The sequence below is a fragment of the Salvelinus alpinus genome, chromosome 25, assembly GCF_045679555.1.
Source record: "Salvelinus alpinus chromosome 25, SLU_Salpinus.1, whole genome shotgun sequence".
Classification (NCBI taxonomy): domain Eukaryota; kingdom Metazoa; phylum Chordata; class Actinopteri; order Salmoniformes; family Salmonidae; genus Salvelinus; species Salvelinus alpinus.
Genome location: NC_092110.1, coordinates 45,297,572 through 45,323,005, shown reverse-complemented (window position 1 = coordinate 45,323,005; position 25,434 = coordinate 45,297,572). Strand labels below are relative to the sequence as shown.

The 25,434-nt window shown below is 45.7% G+C and overlaps 1 protein-coding gene across 1 annotated transcript in view; it reads left to right on the top strand.

Annotated features, from left to right (window-relative positions):
- Positions 1-6,320: 6,320 nt before the first annotated feature.
- LOC139553118 (solute carrier family 4 member 11-like) overlaps positions 6,321-25,434 on the top strand; it is a 92,228-nt gene continuing 73,114 nt past the window's right edge. The window contains exons 1-3 of the mRNA XM_071365072.1: positions 6,321-6,444; positions 15,510-15,553; positions 24,458-24,686. Of these exons, the coding sequence (XP_071221173.1) occupies positions 6,393-6,444; positions 15,510-15,553; positions 24,458-24,686 (325 nt within the window). The 5' untranslated portion in view covers positions 6,321-6,392. The remainder of the gene's footprint in view (positions 6,445-15,509; positions 15,554-24,457; positions 24,687-25,434) is intronic.

The window sequence follows — 25,434 nt, the reverse complement described above, 5'->3', positions numbered from 1 at the left end:
ACATCAGTCACTGGCTTTAACAATAATTGCATCGAGGACGTCGTCCCCACAGTGACTGTACGTACATACCCCAACCAGAAGCCATGGATTATAGGCAACATTCGCACTGAGCTCAAGGGTAGAGCTGCTGCTTTCAAGGTGCGGGACTCTAACCCGGAAGCATACAAGAAATCCTACTATGCCCTGCGACGAACCATCAAACAGGCAAAGCATCAATAGAGGGCTAAGATTGAATCATACTACACCAGCTCTGACGCTCGTCTTATGTGGCAGGGCTTAGAAACTAGTACAGGCTACAAAGTGAAGCACAGCTGCGAGCTGCCCAGTGACACCAGCCTACCAGACAAGCTAAATCACTTCTATGCTCGCTTCGAGACAAGCAACACTGAGGCATGCATGAGAGCATCAGCTGTTCCGGACGACTGTGTGATCACGCTCTCCGTAGCCGACGTGAGTAAGACCTTTAAAAAGGTCAACATATAAAAGGCTGCGGGGCCAGACGGATTACCAGGACGTGTGCTCCGGGCATGTGCTGACCAACTGGCAGTTGTCTTCGCTGACATTTTCAACATGTCCCTGATTGAGTCTGTAATACCAACATGTTTCAAGCAGACCACCATAGTCCCTGTGCCCAAGAACACAAAGGCAACCTGCCTAAATGACTACCGACCCGTAGCAGTCACGTCCGTAGCCGTAAAGTGCTTTGAAAGGCTGGTCATGGCTCAGATCAATACCATTATCCCAGAAACCCTAGACCCACTCCAATTTGCATATCGCCCAAACAGATACACAGATGATGCAGTCTCTATTGCACTCCACACTGCCCTTTCCCACCTGGACAAAAGGAACACTTATGTGAGAATGCTATTCATTGACTACAGCTCAGCGTTCAACACCATAGTTCCCTCAAAGCTCATCACCAATCTAAGGAACCTGGGACTAAACACCTCCCTCTGCAACTGGATCCTGGATTTCCTGACGGGTCGACCCCAGGTGGTGAGGGTAGGTAGCAACACATCTGCCACGCTGATCCTCAACACTGGAGCTTCCCAGGGGTGCGTGCTCAGTCCCCTCCTGTACTCCCTGTTCACCCACGACTGCAAGGCCAGGCACGACTCCAACACCATCATTAAGTTTGCAGACGACACAACAGTGATCACAGACAACAACGAGACAGCCTATAGGGAGGAGGTCAGAGACCTGGCCGAGTGGTGCCAGAATAACAACCTCTCCCTCAACGTGACCAAGACAAAGGAGATGATTGTGAACTACAGGAAAAGGAGGACCGAGCACGCTCCCATTCTCATCAACGGGGCTGTAGTGGAGCAGGTTGAGAGCTTCAAGTTCCTCGGTGTCCACATCAACAACAAACTAGATTGGTCCAAACACACCAAGACACTCGTGAAGAGGGCACGACAAAGCCTATTCCCCCTCAGGAAACTAAAAAGATTTGGCATGGGTCCTGAGATCCTCAAAAGGTTCTACAGCTGCAACATCGAGAGCATCCTAACTGGTTGCATCACTGCCCGGTACGGCAACTGCTCGGCCTCTGACCGCAAGGCACTACAGAGGGTAGTGCGTACGGCCAAGTGCATCACTGGGTCAAAGCTGCCTGCCATCCAGGACCTCTACACCAGGCCGTGTCAGAGGAAGGCCCTAAAAATTGTCAAAGACCCCAGCCTCCCCAGTCATAGACTGTTCTCTCTACTACCGCATGGCAAGCGGTACCAGAGTGCGAAGTCTAGGACAAAAAGGCTTCTCAACAGTTTTTACCCCCAAGCCATAAGATTCCTGAACAGGTAATCAAATGGCTACCCAGACTATTTGCATTGTGTTCCCCCCCCCCCCCCCCCCCCCAAACCCTCTTTTTACGCTGCTGCTACTCTCTGTTATGCTACTCTCATGTATACATAGTATCTTTAACTATACATTCATTTACATACTACCTCAAACCAGTGCTTCCGCACATTGGCTACCCAGACTATCTGCATTGTGTCCTGCCACCCATCACTCGCCAACCCCTCTTTTATGCTACTGCTACTCTGTTCATCATATATGCATAGTCACTTTAACCATACCTACATGTACATACTACCTCAATCAGCCTGACTAACCGGTGTCTGTATGTAGCCTCGCTACTTTTATAGCCTCGCTACTGTATATAGCCTGTCTTTTTACTGTTGTTTTATTTCTTTACCTACCTATTGTTCACCTAACACTTTTATGCGCTATTGGTTAGAGCCTGTAAGTAAGCATTTCACATGACAAATAAACTTTGATTTGATTTGAACCATAAACCCTATATACAGTGGGGAGAACAAGTATTTGATACACTGCCGATTTTGCAGGTTTTCCTACTTACAAAGCATGTAGAGGTCTGTAATTTTTATCATAGGTACACTTCAACTGTGAGAGACGGAATCTAAAACAAAAATCCAGAAAATCACATTGTATGATTTTTAAGTAATTCATTTGCATTTTATTGCATGACATAAGTATTTGATCACCTACCAACCAGTAAGAATTCCGGCTCTCACAGACCTGTTAGTTTTTCTTTAAGAAGCCCTCCTGTTCTCCACTCATTACCTGTATTAACTGCACCTGTTTGAACTCGTTACCTGTATAAAAGACACCTGTCCACACACTCAATCAAACAGACTCCAACCTCTCCACAATGGCCAAGACCAGAGAGCTGTGTAAGGACATCAGGGATAAAATTGTAGACCTGCAGAAGGCTGGGATGGGCTACAGGACAATAGGCAAGCAGCTTGGTGAGAAGGCAACAACTGTTGGCGCAATTATTAGAAAATAGAAGAAAATAGAAGAAGTTCAAGATGATGGTCAATCACCCTCGGTCTGGGGCTCCATGCAAGATCTCACCTCGTGGGGCATCAATGATCATGAGGAAGGTGAGGGATCAGCCCAGAACTACACGGCAGGACCTGGTCAATGACCTGAAGAGAGCTGGGACCAAAGTCTCAAAGAAAACCATTAGTAACACACTACGCCGTCATGGATTAAAATCCTGCAGCGCACACAAGGTCCCCCTGCTCAAGCAGGCGCATGTCCAGGCCCGTCTGAAGTTTGCCAATGACCATCTGGATGATCCAGAGGAGGAATGGGAGAAGGTCATGTGGTCTGATGATTCAAAAATAGAGCTTTTTGGTCTAAACTCCACTCGCCGTGTTTGGAGGAAGAAGAAGGATGAGTACAACCCCAAGAACACCATCCCAACCGTGAAGCATGGAGGTGGAAACATCATTCTTTGGGGATGCTTTTCTGCAAAGGGGACAGGACGACTGCACCGTATTGAGGGGAGGATGGATGGGGCCATGTATTGCGAGATCGTAGCCAACAACCTCCTTCCCTCAGTAAGAGCATTGATGATGGGTCGTGGCTGGGTCTTCCAGCATGACAACGACCCGAAACACATAGCCAGGGCAACTAAGGAGTGGCTCCGTAAGAAGTATCTCAAGGTCCTGGAGTGGCCTAGCCAGTCTCCAGACCTGAACCCAATAGAAAATCTTTGGAGGGAGCTGAAAGTCCGTATTGCCCAGCGACAGCCCCGAAACCTGAAGGATCTGGAGAAGGTCTGTATGGAGGAGTGGGCCAAAATCCCTGCTGCAGTGTGTGCAAACCTGGTCAAGAACTACAGGAAACGTATGATCTCTGTAATTGCAAACAAAGGATTTTGTACCAAATATTAAGTTCTGCTTTTCTGATGTATCAAATACTTATGTCATGCAATAAAATGCTAATTAATTACTTAAAAATCATACAATGTGATTTTCGGGATTTTTGTTTTAGATTCCGTCTCTCACAGTTGAAGTGTACCTATGATAAAAATTACAGACCTCTACATGCTTTGTAAGTAGGAAAATATGCAAAATCAGCAGTGTATCAAATACTTGTTCTCCCCACTGTATATGTAACCATATACCATAAACCCGATATTCCTTACAGCGATTGCAGGGTTTCCTCAATGTGCAGGTCTCCGCCTTATGGCTATGTAGCATCGCTCGCCTGAAGTGATCCAGGCCTTCAATTGAGTTTGAGTGAGCTTTTTTACCCTGGGGCATGAGCCAAGGAAGTGCCCCTTACTATTGCAATATGGGCAGTAAGGCTGAAATTTGATGTTCTTGCTCTTGAGAGGGGTCTTCTTCCCGGGTTCCTCCCCGGCTTCACTATACATGGTAGTGAGATTTGGTCTTTTCTGTCCCCCCTGGCGTTCAAACTCCTTCCTTCCCCCGGTGGCTATGGCTGAGATTGTGGCCTGGTGAGCGATACTCTTCGCCTTTGCCTTCACCTCCAACCATGCGGCTAGGTCTCTGGGAGCATAGGTGCTTCTCGAGCCCTCTTTCAGGATGCCCTTGTTCAAACAATGTTCAATGAAACTGTCTCTGAGGTAGGCTGGAAGCTTGCTAAGAAGCCACATTTCAGCTCGTTCCCGTCTTCTCCTTCAACGGATTGGAGCATCGAGGTCAGGGATTGGACAGCCAGGGAGAACTCTTGGAAGGCAGCATGGTCTCCCATTTTAATTGGAGACGTGTTCAGGATGTTGTTTAGTTCATTCTGGACTAGCTGGCGTGGCTCACCATATCTCGCCTTCAGGGCCTGGAGAGCGGCAGTGTATGGTGTTGCGGGGTGCATAAAGGATTGGGCCAGCCTGTATGCACTAGGAAACCGTAAATGATCCATTAGTACTTGGTATTTGTAGCGTTCTGACAGATGACTGTATACCCAGTAGGCTCTCCAATGCCATTTCCAAAAGGACAAATTCACTCTCCTTTCCGCTCTCAAAGTATGGCAGTTTGGGTCTGGGAATTCCATAGGCTGAGGCTACTAGAAGTTTCATAATGTTGGCTCCCTCTTCTGGTTGCGTGAAGGATAAACCCGGGACTTCTGATGAGCCCACTGTGGCCTCATTGGGCCGGTCCCCTACTGTCCCAGACCCTCCATTGGTGGCAGACGGAATTGGGTGAGAGCCCTCCCACCTGATGTTTGAGGACTGGCCCAAGCCCTGGACGAGAGGAACGATTTGCCGTGGTTGGTAATTGGCGGAAAGGCGAAGGAGTGATGCTTTGTCCACATGGAGGAATGCTAACTTGTGTCACTGGCATAGAGGGCGTTGGTGGAGCGGCCTGTCCCCCGTGCTCCGTGTTGGCTGTTAACCCCGGAGCCTCCGGGGACTGTGTGCCATGCTGTACCAGAGGGGCAGATTGGGAAAGAAAGGCAGACAGGTCAGGTCCATGTGGAGGGGTGGTCAGGTCAACTCCCTGTTCGTTCCTCTCCAGGAAGGATGAGACCATCCGTGCCTCCTCAAATTCCCTTCTGGCTTGACGGTGCCGTCGCTGCTGTGCCAGGTCCTTGGCAATGAATTCCCGTTCCTGTAGAGCTCTACGGGCCTGCACATCCAATAGGTGACATCGTTCATCAGCCTGTCGTTCCTCCTCAATCTGACGCTCAATTTCCTCCAAAGCTAATAGTTTCATCCTCTCTTGTAGGACAGCGGTCTGTGAATCGCTGAGGGCTAGTGAATGGCGGCTGCCATGGCCACTTCCACTGGTCGAACTCCCACTCCGTCTAGAGTGCCTCGACGATTTCCCATTAGTTAAGGGGTGCCTCAGGAAGCAATAAAAGGCAAATGAATTACTTAAAAATCATACAATGTGATTTTCTGGATTTTTGTTTTAGATTCCGTCTCTCACAGTTGAAGTGTACATATGATAAAAAATTACAGACCTCTACATGCTTTGTAAGTAGGAAAACCTGCAAAATCGGCAGTGTATCAAATACTTGTTCTCCCCACTGTATATGTAACCATATACCCTATATACCATAAACCCTATTTAAATGAAACCATATACCTATATATGGTGCACTACTCTTGGACCCTGGAAAAGGGATCCATTTGGGACGTAACCCGTGTCTCTTATTAGCTGGTTCCAGTCTGTCACAAACAGACGTCTCTCCTCCCAGCCATCAGGAGCATCTGCTGCTCTCACATCCCCTGCAAGTCCCTCAGTGAGTGTGTGTGTGTGTGTGTGTGTGTGTGTGTGTGTGTGTGTGTGTGTGTGTGTGTGTGTGTGTGTGTGTGTGTGTGTGTGTGTGTGTGTGTGTGTGTGTGTGTGTGTGTGTGTGTGTGTGTGTGTGTGTGTGTGTGTGTGTGTGTGTGTGTGTGTAAGTGTGTGTGTGTGTGTAAGTGTGTGTGTAAGTGTGTGTGTAAGTGCATTTGTGTGCGTTTGCGTGTGAGTGTTTGTAAAGGTGTATGTAAAAGGTTCTCCACTAGGACCCAGTGGTTTTCTTGTGAGGAGGCCAGCTCAAGGCTGAGTCATTGTCTGAGAGGAGACAGTCATCACAACAGGATAACATGATGGTTGAATAGTGGAGAAATGCTGCACTCAACTATGGAACCCAGCAAAGTTCTCAATTTCTTGCCATCCGGTGAGTTGTCCAGTCAGCCCTCTCCTCTCCTCTACCGCCCTCCAGAGAGCGAGAGAGAGAGAGAGAGAGAGAGAGAGAGAGAGAGAGAGAGAGAGAGAGAGAGAGAGAGAGAGAGAGAGAGAGAGAGAGAGAGAGAGAGAGAGAGAGAGAGAGAGAGAGAGAGAGAGAGAGAGAGAGAGAGAGAGAGAGACAGAGAGAGAGACAGAGAGAGAGACAGAGAGACAGAGAGAGACAGAGAGACAGAGAGAGACAGAGAGACAGAGAGAGAGACAGAGAGAGACAGAGAGAGAGACAGAGAGAGAGACAGAGAGAGAGACAGAGAGAGAGACAGAGAGGGAGAGAGAGAGACAGAGAGGGAGAGATCGATCCTCGGGGTTCCCTTCCTCCTGCTGAAGAACACCTCCACCATAGGGTTGAGAGGGGAAGGGAACGTGGAGACGTGTGTGTTTTTGTGTGTAGCTGATCTTTCAGAATCAGACATTGCTGTTGGGTAGAGAGATAAACTACAGAGATGTGTGTTTCATTGTGGTTTTCAGGCTTGGTGTGGCAGTCAGTAGTTTTCTTCCAGAATGCCGCTGTTAGAGTGTGTGAAGAGAGAACTGAGAGCAGAGCTGGGATTTGTGTTTCTGTCTGGTATGAATCCGACTAGTGCTGTAAGAGTGAAAGAGAGAGAAGCGAGATGGAGATACAGAGAGCACAACCTTGCCATTGAGAAGGGTAGACACAGGAAATCCTGGCTCCCTGTAGAGGAAAGGCTGTGTAACCACTGCACAACAGCAGAACCTAACCACTGTACCACAGCAGAACCTGAGACAGAGCTGCATTTCCTGACAAAATGTAAAAAATATAAAACAATTAGAGAGTGACATTTCCCCAAATTTGAAACCCTTATTCAAGGTTTCAAAGACCTCTCTGAAGAGGATAGGCTACCTGTCCTGTTGGGGGAGGACGCAGAGAGCTGTGGGTTGGCAGCGCACTACATTGCTGCCTGCCATAAGATGAGGGACAGTGTCTGACAGACCAACCAACCTGCACATGTCCTCTACTGTATGCTTATTGTTATTGTTCAATGTATGGTTATTTTGACCCTTGGTTATTATTGTTACTGTTGTCCCGTTGACAATTTTAAATATTTTTATGTTAATATTGTAAATATCCAAAGTAAGCTTTGGCAATATGTACATTGTTACGTCAATAAAGCAAATTGACTTGAATTTAATTTAATTGAGAAAGAGAAAGAGAAAGAGAGAGAGAAAGAGAGAGAGACAGAGAGAGACAGAGAGAGAAAGAGAGAAAGAGAAAGAGAGAGAGAGAGGGAGAGAGAGAGACAGAGAGAGACAGAGAGAGAGAGAGAGAGAGAGAGAGAGAGAGAGAGAGAGAGAGAGAGAGAGAGAGAGAGAGAGAGAGAGGGGGAGAGAGAGAGACAGAGAGAGACAGAGAGAGACAGAGAGAGACAGATAGAGACAGAGAGAGACAGAGAGAGACAGAGAGAGACAGAGAGGGAGAGAGAGGGAGACAGAGAGAGACAGAGAGAGACAGAGAGAGACAGAGAGGGAGAGAGAGAATACTATTAAGAAATGCTATAGATGGAAGAAAACGTATTGTGGAAATCTACCAAAAAACAATCAGGCAACAACAAATTCAATCCCTTCTAGACAACTTCCTGGACAAAAATGTTTCACTGTAATAGTGAAGGTGTAAACTTGGCAGTAGAAACCTAAACCTGACCTCTCAGCTTCCCTTTCAAATCTAAACATTTCAAGCAGACAACTTAAGAATATTAACAACAATGACAAAAGGTTTGATGAAGAATGCAAAAACCTAAGAAAGTAATTGAGAAACCTGTCCAACCAAACACATAGAGACCTAGTGTCACGTTCTGACCATAGTTCTTGTGTGTTTTACTTGTTTTAGTGTTGGTCAGGGCGTGAACTGGGTGGGCATTCTATGTTGTGTGTCTTGTTTGTCTGTTTCTATGTTTGGCCTAATATGGTTCTCAATCAGAGGCAGGTGTTTTGTGTTGCCTCTGATTGGGAATCATATTTAGGTGGCTTGTTTTGTGTTGGGATATTGTGGGTGGTTGTTTCCTGTCTTTGTGTTTCTCTGCACCAGCTAGGACTGTATCGGTTTGCCACATTTGTTATTTTGTATTTGTTAAGTGTTCACGTTTATCGTCTGTATTAAATATGTTGAGCACAAACTACGCTGCGTCTTGGTCCGATCCCTGCTACACCTCCTCTTCAGACGAAGAGGAGGAAGGCTGCCGTTACACCCATAAAACCTGAGTCTACACCTTCACTGTGGTGAATCACTAAAACAATATAGACGTACACTATGGAAAAAGAAGGAACAGCACGTCAGAAATCAGCTCAATGTAAATGAAGAATCCATAGACTCTAACCTCTTCTGGGAAAATTGGAAAACTAAACAAACAACAACACAAAGCGTTGTCTATCCAAAATGGAGGTTTATGGGTAAACCACTTCTCCAATCTTTTTGGCTCTACAACAAAGAACAAACAGCAAAAACATATACATGATCAAATACAAATCTTAGACAAATCTTAGAATCAACTGTTAAAGACTACCAGAACCCACTGGATTCCCCAATTACCTTGAATGAACTACAGGACAAAATAAAAATCCTCCAACCCAAAAAGGCCTGTGGTGTTGATGGTATCCTCAATGAAATGATCAAATATACAGACAACAAATTCCAATTGGCTATACTAAAACTCTTTAACATCATCATTAACAGCAGACTCGTGCATTTCCTCAGTGAAAACAATGTACTGAGCAAATGTCAAATTGGCTTTTTACCAAATTACCGTACAACAGACCACATATTCACTCTGCACACCCTAATTGACAAACAAACAAACCAACAAAGGCAAAGTCTTCTCATTTCAAAAAAGCTGTCAACTCAATTTGGCACGAGGGCCTGCTATACAAATTGATGAAAAGTGGTGGGGAAAACACATACGACATTATTAAATCCATGTACACAAACAATAAGTGTGCATGACTTCAGACGTTGTGATGCAAAACAGATGGCGGGTAAGGGCGGGGCTGAGACAGGTAAGGGCGGGACTGAAACAGGTAAGGGCGGGACTGAGACAGGTAAGGGCGGGACTGAAAAAGGTAAGGGCGGGACTGAAACAGGTAGGGGCGGGACTGAGACAGGTAAGGGCGGGACTGAGACAGGTAAGGGCGGGACTGAGACAGGTAAGGGTGGGACTGAAACAGGTAAGGGCGGGACTGAAAAAGGTAAGGGCGGGACTGAGACAGGTAAGGGCGGGACTGAGACAGGTAAGGGCGGGACTGAGACAGGTAAGGGCGGGACTGAAACAGGTAAGGGCGGGACTGAAAAAGGTAAGGGCGGGACTGAGACAGGTAAGGGCAGGACTGAGCCAGGTAAGGGCGGGACTGAGACAGGTAAGGGCGGGACTGAGACAGGTAAGGGCGGGACTGAGACAGGTAAGGGCGGGACTGAGACAGGTAAGGGCGGGACTGAGACAGGTAAGGGCGGGACTGAGACAGGTAAGGGCGGGACTGAAACATGTAAGGGCGGGACTGAAACATGTAAGGGCGGGACTGAAACAGGTAAGGGCGGGACTGAGACAGGTAAGGGCGGGACTGAGACAGGTAAGAGAGGGACTGAGACAAGTAAGGGCGGGGCTGAGACAGGTAAGGGCGGGACTGAGACAGGTAAGGGCGGGACTGAAAAAGGTAAGGGCGGGACTGAAACAGGTAGGGGCGGGACTGAGACAGGTAAGGGCGGGACTGAGACAGGTAAGGGCGGGACTGAGACAGGTAAGGGCGGGACCGAAACAGGTAAGGGCGGGACTGAAAAAGGTAAGGGCGGGACTGAGACAGGTAAGGGCGGGACTGAGCCAGGTAAGGGCGGGACTGAGACAGGTAAGGGCGGGACTGAGACAGGTAAGGGCGGGACTGAGACAGGTAAGGGCGGGACTGAGACAGGTAAGGGCGGGACTGAGACAGGTAAGGGCGGGACTGAGACAGGTAAGGGCGGGACTGAGACAGGTAAGGGCTGGACTGAAACATGTAAGTGTGGGACTGAAACATGTAAGGGCGGGACTGAAACAGGTAAGGGCGGGACTGAGACAGGTAAGGGCGGGACTGAGACAGGTAAGGGCGGGACTGATACAGGTAAGGGCGGGACTGAGACAGGTAAGGGCGGGGCTGAGACAGGTAAGGGCGGGGCTGAGACAGATAAGGGCGGGAATAAGACAGGTAAGGGCAGGACTGAGACAGGTAAGGGCAGGACTCAGACAGGTAAGGGCAGGACTGAGACAGGTAAGGGCGGGACTGAGACAGGTAAGGGCGGGACTGAGCGTAGTTATGTAGAGCACCTCAAGACAAAAACGTAATATTCAATATCGGCAATTTAGACTAAATATTAGCACTACACAATCTTGTGGGTGATAACCTTCAATCTGGATAATAACACAAAACAAATCTTAACACAAGAGAAATTTATCGACAATATTCCGAAAACAAACAACACCCAAACATGACGGAGAGTAAAACAGGGGAACCGATTTCAAAACAAAAATTTGACTCTTCTACAGACACAGACAATTTTATATTTTCACCACTGGGAATGGTAAAGGTCGAAACCGATCTGTTAAATTCAATAAATGACAAACTGGGTATAATTGAATTAGTGAGTAAGGATATAAAAGAGTTGAAGGCCTCGAGATGAGTGATGAAAAAGCGGAGACATTGGAGAAAGACACAAACAAGCTAAAAGGGACAGTCAAAAAGATTGAAACCGAAGTGAATGAACTTAAAAAGGAGAACACAGTTCTGAGAGAATTTTTTTAATATATATTTTTATTTCACCTTTATTTAACCAGGTAAGCTAGTTGAGAACAAGTTCTCATTTCCAACCAAGATAAAGCAAAGCAGTTCGACACATACAACAACACAGAGTTACACATGGAATAAACAAACATACAGTCAATAATACAGTAGAAAAAGTCTATATACATCATGTGCAGATGAGGTAGGATAAGGGAGGTAAGGCAATAAATAGGCCATGGTGGTGAAGTAATTACAATATAGCAATTAAACACTGAAATGGTAGATGTGCAGAATATATATATATACAGTGGGGCAAAAAAGTATTTAGTCAGCCATTAATTGTGCAAGTTCTCCCACTTAAAAAGATGAGAGAGGCCTGTAATTTTCATCATAGGTACACTTCAACTACGACAGACAAAATGAGAAAAAGAAAATCCAGAAAATCACATTGTAGGATTTTTTATGAACTTATTTGCAAATTATGGTGGAAAATATGTATTTGGTCACCTACAAACAAGCAAGATTTCTTGCTCTCACAGACCTGTAACTTCTTCTTTAAGAGGCTCCTCTGTCCTCCACTCGTTACCTGTATTAATGGCACCTGTTTCAACTTGTTATCAGTATACAAGACACCTGTCCACAACCTCAAACAGTCACACTCCAAACTCCACTATGGCCAAGACCAAAGAGCTGTCAAAGGACACCAGAAACAAAATTGTAGACCTGCACCAGGCTGGGAAGACTGAATCTGCAATAGGTAAGCAGCTTGGTTTGAAGAAATCAACTGTGGGAGCAATTATTCGGAAATGGAAGACATACAAGACCACTGATAATCTCCCTCGATCTGGGGCTCCACGCAAGATCTCACCCCGTGTGGTCAAAATGATCACAAGAACGGTGAGCAAAAATCCCAGAACCACACGGGGGGACCTAGTGAATGACCTGCAGAGAGCTGGGACCAAAGTAACAAAGCCTACCATCAGTAACACACTACGCCGCCAGGGACTCAAATCCTGCAGTGCCAGACGTGTCCCCCTGCTTAAGCCAGTACATGTCCAGGCCCGTCTGAAGTTTGCTAGAGAGCATTTGGATGATCCAGAAGAAGATTGCGAGAATGTCATATGGTCAGATGAAACCAAAATATAACTTTTTGGTAAAAACTCAACTCGTCGTGTTTGGAGGACAAAGAATGCTGAGTTGCATCCAAAGAACACCATACCTACTGTGAAGCATGGGGGTGGAAACATCATGCTTTGGGGCTGTTTTTCTGCAAAGGGACCAGGACGACTGATCCGTGTAAAGGAAAGAATGAATGGGGCCATGTATCGTGAGATTTTGAGTGAAAACCTCCTTCCATCAGCAAGGGCATTGAAGATGAAACGTGGCTGTGTCTTTCAGCATGACAATGATCCCAAACACACCGCCCGGGCAACGAAGGAGTGGCTTCGTAAGAAGCATTTCAAGGTCCTGGAGTGGCCTAGCCAGTCTCCAGATCTCAACCCCATAGACAATCTTTGGAGGGAGTTGAAAGTCCGTGTTGCCCAGCAACAGCCCCAAAACATCACTGCTCTAGAGGAGATCTGCATGGAGGAATGGGCCAAAATACCAGCAACAGTGTGTGAAAACCTTGTGAAGACTTACAGAAAACGTTTGACCTCTGTCATTGCCAACAAAGGTTATATAACAAAGTATTGAGATAAACTTTTGTTATTGACAAAATACTTATTTTCCACCATAATTTGCAAATAAATTCATTAAAAATCCTACAATGTGATTATCTTGATTTTTTTTTTCATTTTGTCTGTCATAATTGAAATGTACCTATGATGAAAATTACAGGCCTCTCTCATCTTTTTAAGTGGGAGAACTTGCACAATTGGTGGCTGACTAAATGCTTTTTTGCCCCACTGTACTTCCTGATGAACTCAGTCACCGTGTCCGTGTAAACGTCAATGTTATTCCCAGCACGGGTACTTCCTGTTTGAGTTCCTGCATATAGGAAGAGAGGAGCTAAATGGAGTCGTGATCTGATTTGCCGAAGGGAGGGCGGAGGAGGGCCTTGTAGGCATCTCGAAAAGGCTAGTAGCAGTTGTCTGGTGTTTGTTGTAAGTGACACATTGACTGTAGCGTTTTCCACAAATTTGCTTTGTTAAAATACCCATGAATACCCATAACCCATAAATGCGTCCTCAGGATATGTGGTTTCCAGTTTGCAAAAGTCCAGTGTAGTTCTTTGAGGGCCGTCGTGGTATCGGCTTGAGGGGGAATATACACGGCTGTGACTATAACCGAAGAGAACTGAGAACCCAGGTGGCTGATTGGACGTGGACAGTATATCCCGAGAGAGAAAGGATTCCGTGAAACAGAGCATGTTATAGTCCCTGACGTCTCTCGCCCTGAGCTCATCTTGTCCAGAAGCTGAACATTAGATAGTAATATACTGAACATTAGATAGTAATATACTGAACATCAGATAGTAATATACTGAACATTAGATAGTAATATACTGAACATTAGATAGTAATATACTGAACATTAGATAGTAATATACTGAACATGAGATAGTAATATACTGAACATCAGATAGTAATATACTGAACATCAGATAGTAATATACTGAACATCAGATAGTAATATACTGAACATCAGATAGTAATATACTGAACATCAGATAGTAATATACTGAACATTAGATAGTAATATACTGAACATCAGATAGTAATATACTGAACATCAGATAGTAATATACTGAACATCAGATAGTAATATACTGAACATCAGATAGTAATATACTGAACATCAGATAGTAATATACTGAACATCAGATAGTAATATACTGAACATCAGATAGTAATATACTGAACATCAGATAGTAATATACTGAACATTAGATAGTAATATACTGAACATTAGATAGTAATATACTGAACATCAGATAGTAATATACTGAACATAACACAGCTAACAGTAATGATTGTAGTTCTGGGGCCTGACCACTTGTTTTCCTTAGTGATGATTACAATGGCCACAACATAGAAAAAACATGTTTACTGTGTGTATTCTTGTCAGACAGGACCACACACCACTGAATGAGAGAACATTTGACTTGGAAAGTTGTCTATTAATCAGCTAACACAAAGTAAAGCTTATATTCATTATAAATATTCATAGTTGATATATTCCCCTGTTGTATCTGTTTCCAGGTCTATGTTTCCTAGATGCATTAAGATATTATAATGCTGTTGTATGTAGTGCCAACAACTGACTACTTCTATTCCACAGTTTAGCAATATCACAGCTTGTCATATTGGGTTACATGAGTTTGACCCATCCTCCTTCCTGCCAGGCATATTCTGCACTTTTTTAGCTAAAGAGGTGTCTCACAATATTGATCAATTTAATCTCTTTTACAGAAAAATATTTTCACACAACAATCCATTTCATAAATTGGAGACATTAGGAATGTGAAAAACCATGTTTTTGTTTTGTTCTACCTCGGATAGGGGTATCTCTAAAATGCAGATGCCTTGTCACTAGTGCTCCCGAGTGGTGCAGTTGTCGAAGGCGCTGCATCACAGTGCTAGCTGTGCCACTAGAGATCCTGATTCGAGTCCAGGCTCTGTCGCAGGCGGCCACGACCGGGAGACCCATCGTGTGGTGCATAATTGGCCCAGCGTCGTCCGGTTTAGGGGAGGGTTTGGCTGGCAAGGATGTCCTTATCCCATCATGCTCTAGCAACTCCTGTGGCGGGCCATGTGCATGCATGCTGACACGGTCGCCAGGTGTACGGTGTTTCCTCCCGACACATTGGTGCGGCTGGCTTCCGGGTTAAGCGAGCAGTGTGTCAAGAAGCAGTGCGGCTTGGCTGGGTCGTGTTTCAGAGGACGCACGGCTCTCGACCTTCGCCTCCCCCGAGTCCGTACGGGAGTTGCAGCGATGAGACAAGACTGAAACTACCAATTGGATACCACGAAATTGGGGAGAAAAAAGGGGTAAAAATAAAATGGAAAATACCAGAGCTGTGTCTCCCCCAGACACGTACCAATCAGAGAGGTACAGTAGAATAAGTCCTCAGGATAATTTTTTTTCTCCATTATACATTGTTGTTAATGAGAGACACAGTCCATGTTCTTGAGAGAAACGTACCTTGGTATATAGTGTGAGATTCTCCAAACTATTTCAGATGATACTTTATAAATACTGTATATAGTAACTCGTTCCTGTGTTCTTCTTCTCCAGACGCTGATGACTCCGGCTGTGTCCTACTCAGGACATCAAGAAAGGTAAGGATTCGAATGAACTCAACGCCTCCTAGTTTCTGGGATGGAAAATATGATGCATTCTGGGATAGTAGTCCTAATTCCAGTGTTCAATATTTTTGTTAATTGACATCTATAATACCATATGTCTTTAACTTTTGACAGCTATAATAATATATCTTTAACTATTGACAATACAACATGCCCAAAACACGGAATATAGACAAATGTCTGGCGCAAAAACACCAATAGACAAAATACCCGTAACACAAACAATCTTACACAAAGACATGAGGGGGAACAGAGGAATAAATACATGTAGATTGATTGGGGAATGAAAACCAGGTGTGCAGGGAACAAGACCAAACAAATGGATATATGAAAAATGGAGCGGCGATGGCTAGAAAGCCGGTGACGTCGACCACAGAACGCCGCCCGAACAAGGAGAGGAGCCGACTTCGGCGGAAGTCGTGACAATACCATATCAAATCAAAAATCAAATAAATTAAAATGTTATTTGTCACATGCACCGAATACAACAGATGTAGACCTTACAGTGATAATACCATATGTGTTTAAAAATTGACATCTATAATACCATATGTCTTTAACCATTGACATCTATAATACCATATGTCTTTATCTATTGACATCTATAATGCTATATGTTTTTAACTAAATTAGATTTAGTTTTTTTCACGGGGCTACCCACAATGCCCCATAATATCATGCTGAACACAAATATAAAAGCAACACGTAAAGTGTCCTACGTTTCATGAGCTGAAATAAAAGATGCACAAAATGTCCATTTACATTTACATTTAAGTCATTTAGCAGACGCTCTTATCCAGAGTCCAGATGCACAAAAAGCTTATTCCTCTCAAATTTTGTGCACAAATTTGTTTACATCCCTGTTAGTGAGCATTTCTCCTTTGCCAAGATAATCCATCCACCTGACAGGTGTGGCATATCAAGAAGCTCATTAAAAAGCATGATCATTACACAGGTGCACCTTGTGCTGGGGGCAATAAAAGGCCACTAAAATGTGCAGTTTTGTCAGACAACCCAACGCCACAGATGTCAAGTTGAGGGAGCGTGCAATTGGCATGCTGGCTGCAGGAATGTCCAACAGATCTGTTGCCAAAACACGTCATTTTAATTTCTCTACCATAAGTCACCTCGTTTTAGAGAATTTGGCAGTACGTCCAATTGGCCTCACAACTGCAGACCACGTGTAACAATGCCAGCCCAGGACCTCCACATCCAGCTCCTTCACCTGCGGGATCGTCTGAGACCAGCCACCCGGACAGCTGATGAAACTGTGGGTTTGCACAATCTAAGAATTTCTGTACAAACTGTCAGAAACCGTCTCACGGAAGCTCATCTGCTTGCTCGTCATCCACACCAGGGTCTTGAACTGACTGCAGTTCGGTATCATAACCGACTTCAGTGGGCAAATGTTCACCTTCGATGGCCACTAGCACACTGGAGAAGTGTGCTCTTCACAAATTAATCCCAAGTTTAACTGTACCGGGAAGATGGCAGACAGCATGTACGGTGTCGAGTGGGTGAGCGGTTTGCTGATGTCAACGTTGTGAACAGAGTTCCTCAGGGTGGCAGTGGGGTTATGGTTTGAGCTATGGACAACGAATACGATTGCACTTTATCGATATACATTTGACTGCATAGAGATACTGTGAAGAGATTCTGAGGCCCGTTGTGGTGTCATTCATCCTCTGACACTGATTTCCTCAAATGAACTGTAAACTCAATACATTTTAGAAATTGTTCCATGTTGCATTTATATCTTTGTTCCGTGTAGATTTTTAGAAATGTTTATATATTAATTAAAAATTAAAAACTGAAATGTCTTGTGTCAATAAGCAATCAACTCCGTAAATAAGTTCAGGAGTAAAAATATGCTTAACAGGTCACATAGTAAGTTGCATGGACTCACTCTGTGTGCAGTAATAGTGTTTAACATGATTTTTGAATGACTACCTCACACATACAATGATCTGTAAGGTCCCTCGGTCGAGCAGTGATTTTCTAACACAGATTCAACCACAAAAAATGGGGATGTAGACACACATACATTTCAATTACAGAAACATACATCACAGATAAAAAATCTATGATATGTACTACCACATCTTGTCCTAATGACAATCACATTCCTCAGTAACATGTGAGTGTACCAAACGTTTAAACTTCTCCAAGGAAACAAGAAGCTGGGGTTTCCAGCTGGTCTGGAGAGAATTACAAGACCACGGAGCTGAGCAGCTACAACACTTTTTCCCATGATCCATTCTGATTTTAGGAACCGTTAAAAGTAAGTCGGAGTGAAACAGTAACTGGTATTTATTTCTTGACCTTATCAAAGAAGAACAGAAATGAAGTGGCAGTTTAGATCATAGTATACCAATGTTTAAGTCTACATAGAGTCAACGGAGACCAGCCAGCACCACTATATAGATCACAGTGGTGTGGAGACCAACACCACTATATAGATCACAGTGGTGTGGAGACCAACACCACTATATAGATCACAGTGGTGTGGAGACCAACACCACTATATAGATCACAGTGGTGTGGAGACCAACACCACTATAGAGATCACAGTGGTGTGGAGACCAACACCACTATAGAGATCACAGTGGTGTGGAGACCAACACCACTATATAGATCACAGTGGTGTGGAGACCAACACCACTATAGAGATCACAGTGGTGTGGAGACCAGCCAACACCACTATATAGATCACAGTGGTGTGGAGACCAGCCAACACCACTATATAGATCACAGTGGTGTGAGACCAGCCAACACCACTATAGAGATCACAGTGGTGTGAGACCAGCCAACACCACTATAGAGATCACAGGGGTGTGGAGACCAGTCAACACCACTATATAGATCACAGTGGTGTGGAGACCAGCCAACACCACTATAGAGATCACAGTGGTGTGGAGACCAACACCACTATAGAGATCACAGTGGTGTGGAGACCAGCCAACACCACTAGAGAGATCACAGTGGTGTGGAGACCAGCCAACACCACTATAGAGATCACAGTGGTGTGGAGACCAGCCAACACCACTATATAGATCACAGGGGTGTGGAGATCAGTCAACACCACTATAGAGATCACAGTGGTGTGGAAACCAGCCAACACCACTATAGAGATCACATGGGTGTGGAGACCAGCCAACACCACTATAGATATCACAGTGGTGTGGAGACCAGCCAACACCACTATAGAGATCACAGTGGTGTGAGACCAGCCAACACCACTATAGAGATCACAGTGGTGTGAGACCTGTCAACACCACTATAGAGATCACAGTGGTGTGGAGACCAACACCACTATATAGATCACAGTGGTGTGGAGACCAACACCACTATAGAGATCACAGTGGTGTGGAGACCAGCCAACACCACTATAGAGATCACAGTGGTGTGGAGACCAGCCAACACCACTATAGAGATCACAGTGGTGTGGAGACGAGCCAACACCACTATATAGATCACAGTGGTGTGGAGACCAGCCAACACCACTATATAGATCACAGTGGTGTGGAGACCAGCCAACACCACTATAGAGATCACAGCGGTGTGGAGACCAGCCAACACCACTATAGAGATCACAGCGGTGTGGAGACCAGCCAACACCACTATATAGATCACAGTGGTGTGGAGACCAGCCAACACCACTATAGAGATCACAGTGGTGTGGAGACCAACACCACTATATAGATCACAGTGGTGTGGAGACCAGCCAACACCACTATATAGATCACAGTGGTGTGGAGACCAGCCAACACCACTATAGAGATCACAGTGGTGTGGAGACCAACACCACTATAGAGATCACAGTGGTGTGGAGACCAGCCAACACCACTATAGAGATCACAGGGGTGTGGAGACCAACACCACTATAGAGATCACAGTGGTGTGGAGACCAGCCAACACCACTATATAGATCACAGTGGTGTGGAGACCAGCCAACACCACTATAGAGATCACAGTGGTGCGGAGACCAACACCACTATAGAGATCACAGTGGTGTGAGACCAGCCAACACCACTATAGAGATCACAGTGGTGTGGAGACCAGCCAACACCACTATATAGATCACAGTGGTGTGAGACCAGCCAACACCACTATAGAGATCACAGTGGTGTGAGACCAGCCAACACCACTATAGAGATCACAGTGGAGTGAGACCAGCCAACACCACTATAGAGATCACAGTGGTGTGGAGACCAGCCAACACCACTATAGAGATCACAGTGGAGTGAGACCAGCCAACACCACTATAGAGATCACAGTGGTGTAGAGACCAGCCAACACCACTATAGAGATCACAGTGGTGTGGAGACCAGCCAACACCACTACATAGATCACAGTGGTGTGGAGACCAGCCAACACCACTATAGAGATCACAGTGGTGTGGAGACCAGCCAACACCACTATATAGATCACAGTGTTGTGAGACCAGCCAACACCACTATAGAGATCACAGTGGTGTGGAGACCAGCCAACACCACTATAGAGATCACAGTGGTGTGGAGACCAGCCAACACCACTATAGAGATCACAGTGGTGTGGAGACCAGCCAACACCACTATAGAGATCACAGTGGTGTGGAGACCAGCCAACACCACTATAGAGATCACAGGGGTGTGGAGACCAGCCAACACCACTATAGAGATCACAGTGGTGTGGAGACCAGCCAACACCACTATATAGATCACAGTGGTGTGGAGACCAACATCACTATAGAGATCACAGTGGTGTGGAGACCAGCCAACACCACTATAGAGATCACAGTGGTGTGGAGACCAGCCAACACCACTATAGAGATCACAGTGGTGTGGAGACCAGCCAACACCACTATATAGATCACAGGGGTGTGGAGACCAGTCAACACCACTATAGAGATCACAGTGGTGTGGAGACCAGCCAACACCACTATAGAGATCACAGTGGTGTGGAGACCAGCCAACACCAATATAGATATCACAGTGGTGTGGAGACCAACACCACTATAGATATCACAGTGGTGTGGAGACCAACACCACTATATATATCACAGTGGTGTGGAGACAAACACCACTATAGAGATCACAGTGGTGTGGAGACCAGCCAACACCACTAGAGAGATCACAGTGGTGTGGAGACCAGCCAACACCACTATAGAGATCACAGTGGTGTGGAGACCAGCCAACACCACTATATAGATCACAGGGGTGTGGAGATCAGTCAACACCACTATAGAGATCACAGTGGTGTGGAGACCAGCCAACACCACTATAGAGATCACAGGGGTGTGGAGACCAGCCAACACCACTATAGAGATCACAGTGGTGTGGAGACCAGCCAACACCACTATAGAGATCACAGTGGTGTGGAGACCAGCCAACACCACTATAGATATCACAGTGGTGTGGAGACCAGCCAACACCACTATAGAGATCACAGTGGTGTGAGACCAGCCAACACCACTATAGAGATCACAGTGGTGTGAGACCTGTCAACACCACTATAGAGATCACAGTGGTGTGGAGACCAACACCACTATATAGATCACAGTGGTGTGGAGACCAACACCACTATAGAGATCACAGTGGTGTGGAGACCAGCCAACACCACTATAGAGATCACAGTGGTGTGGAGACCAGCCAACACCACTATAGAGATCACAGTGGTGTGGAGACCAGCCAACACCACTATAGAGATCACAGTGGTGTGGAGACCAGCCAACACCACTATAGAGATCACAGTGGTGTGGAGACCAGCCAACACCACTATATAGATCACAGTGGTGTGGAGACCAGCCAACACCACTATAGAGATCACAGTGGTGTGGAGACCAGCCAACACCACTATATAGATCACAGTGGTGTGGAGACCAGCCAACACCACTATAGATATCACAGTGGTGTGGAGACCAACACCACTATATAGATCACAGTGGTGTGGAGACCAACACCACTATATATATCACAGTGGTGTGGAGACCAACACCACTATAGAGATCACAGTGGTGTGGAGACCAGCCAACACCACTAGAGAGATCACAGTGGTGTGGAGACCAGCCAACACCACTATAGAGATCACAGTGGTGTGGAGACCAGCCAACACCACTATATAGATCACAGGGGTGTGGAGATCAGTCAACACCACTATAGAGATCACAGTGGTGTGGAGACCAGCCAACACCACTATAGAGATCACAGTGGTGTGAGACCAGCCAACACCACTATAGAGATCACAGTGGTGTGAGACCTGTCAACACCACTATAGAGATCACAGTGGTGTGGAGACCAACACCACTATATAGATCACAGTGGTGTGGAGACCAACACCACTATAGAGATCACAGTGGTGTGGAGACCAGCCAACACCACTATAGAGATCACAGTGGTGTGGAGACCAGCCAACACCACTATAGAGATCACAGTGGTGTGGAGACCAGCCAACACCACTATAGAGATCACAGTGGTGTGGAGACCAGCCAACACCACTATATAGATCACAGTGGTGTGGAGACCAGCCAACACCACTATAGAGATCACAGTGGTGTGGAGACCAACACCACTATAGAGATCACAGTGGTGTGAGACCAGCCAACACCACTATAGAGATCACAGTGGTGTGGAGACCAGCCAACACCACTATATAGATCACAGTGGTGTGAGACCAGCCAACACCACTATAGAGATCACAGTGGTGTGAGACCAGCCAACACCACTATAGAGATCACAGTGGAGTGAGACCAGCCAACACCACTATAGAGATCACAGTGGTGTGGAGACCAGCCAACACCACTATAGAGATCACAGTGGAGTGAGACCAGCCAACACCACTATAGAGATCACAGTGGTGTGGAGACCAGCCAACACCACTACATAGATCACAGTGGTGTGGAGACCAGCCAACACCACTATAGAGATCACAGTGGTGTGGAGACCAGCCAACACCACTATATAGATCACAGTGGTGTGGAGACCAGCCAACACCACTATAGAGATCACAGTGGTGTGGAGACCAGCCAACACCACTATATAGAGATCACAGTGGTGTGAGACCAGCCAACACCACTATAGAGATCACAGTGGTGTGAGACCAGCCAACACCACTATAGAGATCACAGTGGAGTGAGACCAGCCAACACCACTATAGAGATCACAGTGGTGTGGAGACCAGCCAACACCACTATAGAGATCACAGTGGAGTGAGACCAGCCAACACCACTATAGAGATCACAGTGGTGTGGAGACCAGCCAACACCACTACATAGATCACAGTGGTGTGGAGACCAGCCAACACCACTATAGAGATCACAGTGGTGTGGAGACCAGCCAACACCACTATATAGATCACAGTGGTGTGGAGACCAGCCAACACCACTATAGAGATCACAGTGGTGTGGAGACCAGCCAACACCTCTATATAGATCACAGGGGTGTGGAGACCAACACCACTATAGAGATCACAGTGGTGTGAGACCAGCCAACACCACTATAGAGATCACAGTGGTGTGAGACCAGCCAACACCACTATAGAGATCACAGTGGTGTGGAGATTATGGAGTTACCCGCCAAATTGTGCAGTCAACAAAACTCATAAAAAACATTATAAATCTTCACTTCCTTTGCTGATCTTCGTCGAAATACACTCCCAGGACTCCCACTTCCACAAGAAATGTTTGTTTTGTTCGGTTATGTCCAAATAGCTATTTTTGTTAGCGTGTTTGGTAAACAAGTCCAAAGTCAGGAAGCGCGTTCACTAAAAGCAGACGAAATGTCAAAAAGTTCCGTAACAGTCAGTAGAAACATGTCAAATGATGTATTGAATCAATCTTTAGAATGTTTTTAACATACATTTTCAGTAACGTTCCAACCGGAGAATTACATTGACTTCAGAAGTGCGATGGAACAGAACTCCCTCTCATGTGAACGCGCATGGTCAGAGCATGGTCAGGTCATGATAGACCTGACTAATTCCCGTCTCCTTCGGCCCCACTTCACAGTAGAAGCATCAGACAAGGTTCTACAGACTGTTGACATCTAGTGGAAGCCGTAGCAAGTGCAAACTCATCCATATCTCACTGTGTATTCAATAGGATCTTGGTTGAAAATCGACCAACCTCAGAATTCCCACTTCCTGTTTGGATTTTTTCTCAGGTTTTTGCCTGCCATATGAGTTCTGTTATACTCACAGACATCATTCAAACAGTTTTAGAAACTTCAGAGTGTTTTCTATCCAATACTAATAATACTATGCATATATTAGCAACTGGGACTGAGGAGCAGGCAGTTTACTATGGGCACCTCTGTGCACCTTTCATCCAAGCTACTCAATACTGCCCCTGCAGCCATAAGAAGTTAACCTCAAGATACCGTACAATTGACCCGTGTTACATTCAGCCCCACTCTCCCCTATGCACTCACACAAGCTTAACCATGCTGCTACTAAAAACTCTTTAAAATGGTTCACGCATATTTAGGAGTTGATGAATAAATAAAGTAGGAATGGAAATCTGGGATCCCCCTCTTTTTAACAGAGGTCATTAAAACTGCTGATTTCCCCGCTTTGCATTAACTGCTTTTCAGAATGTATGTTTCTCTCCATATCGCCTCTTATCTCATAGAACACAACAACAATCCGACTAGGTAGATAGATGAACTTGTCGAATGTTTCTGTTCATTATTATTAATCATATTTATACCAGTTTTATTTTCTCCGAAAATAGAAGAAATACGTTTCTATTTATTACCAGCTTTATCATCTTCACCTCAGCAGAAATATATTTTTTGCCGTGGCAGGAATGATTTTGCCGTGGCGCAGCGCCACAGATAAATGACTGAAACACTGTTCCAATCTATGATTAAGTGAAGCCTGTCCACAATGTTTCCCTCCCAGTACGTGAAGTTGATGAACTTTGAGGAGGAGGTGCGGGGGCATCGAGACCTGGACGGCTTCCTGGCCAGAGCTAGCATCCTATTGGACGAAACGGCGCCGGCGCTAGACGACGTTCTGAAGAGGATGTTGCATCACGTGGGGCAGGACAGCCACACGGCCGAGCCAGGATGCAATTTTGAGGAGGTCGTGAGCATGTTGTTCACCGACGCAGGAGCACAGGAGATTAAAGGTGAGCAACACACTACATAGCTCTCTATGAGGTCTATATGACAGGTTATAACTGGTTGTGGCAGTTTAATGACAAGTTATGAGCATGTTGTTCACTGACGCGGGAGCTCAGGAGGTTAACGGTAAGGAGCTCTATATGAGGTCCCTATGTCAGGTTATAGCATTCTAATGACAGGTTATTGGCAGGTCATGAGCATGTTGTTCACTGATATTGGAGCTCAGAGGTTAACAGTGAGCAGCTTCATCCTAATCTTGTACAGCTCTCTATGAGGTCAATATGATAGTGTATAACAGAGATAGTGATTGATGGAGGGAGACGTGTTTAGAAATCTGATAAACTGACAGACAGGTGTAATATCAAGTTTATTTTATTTTATATAGCCCTTCGTACATCAGCTAATATCTCGAAGTGCTGTACAGAAACCCAGCCTAAAACCCCAAACAGCAAGCAATGCAGGTGTAGAAGCACGGTGGCTAGGAAAAATTCCCTAGAAAGGCCAAAACCTAGGAAGAAACCTAGAGAGGAACCAGGCTATGAGGGGTGGCCAGTCCTCTTCTGGTGAGCCATGTTTGAAGGATCACGGTTCAATGTTGGGCATCCAGGCATTTGTATTTTCCCTCTCTCCCTCTCTGTCTCTCCCTCTCTGTCTCTCCCTCTCTGTTTCTCTCTCCCTCTCTGTTTCTCTCTCTCTCTCTGTCTCTCCCTCTCTGTCTCTCCCTCTCTGTCTCTCCCTCTCTGTCTCTCCCTC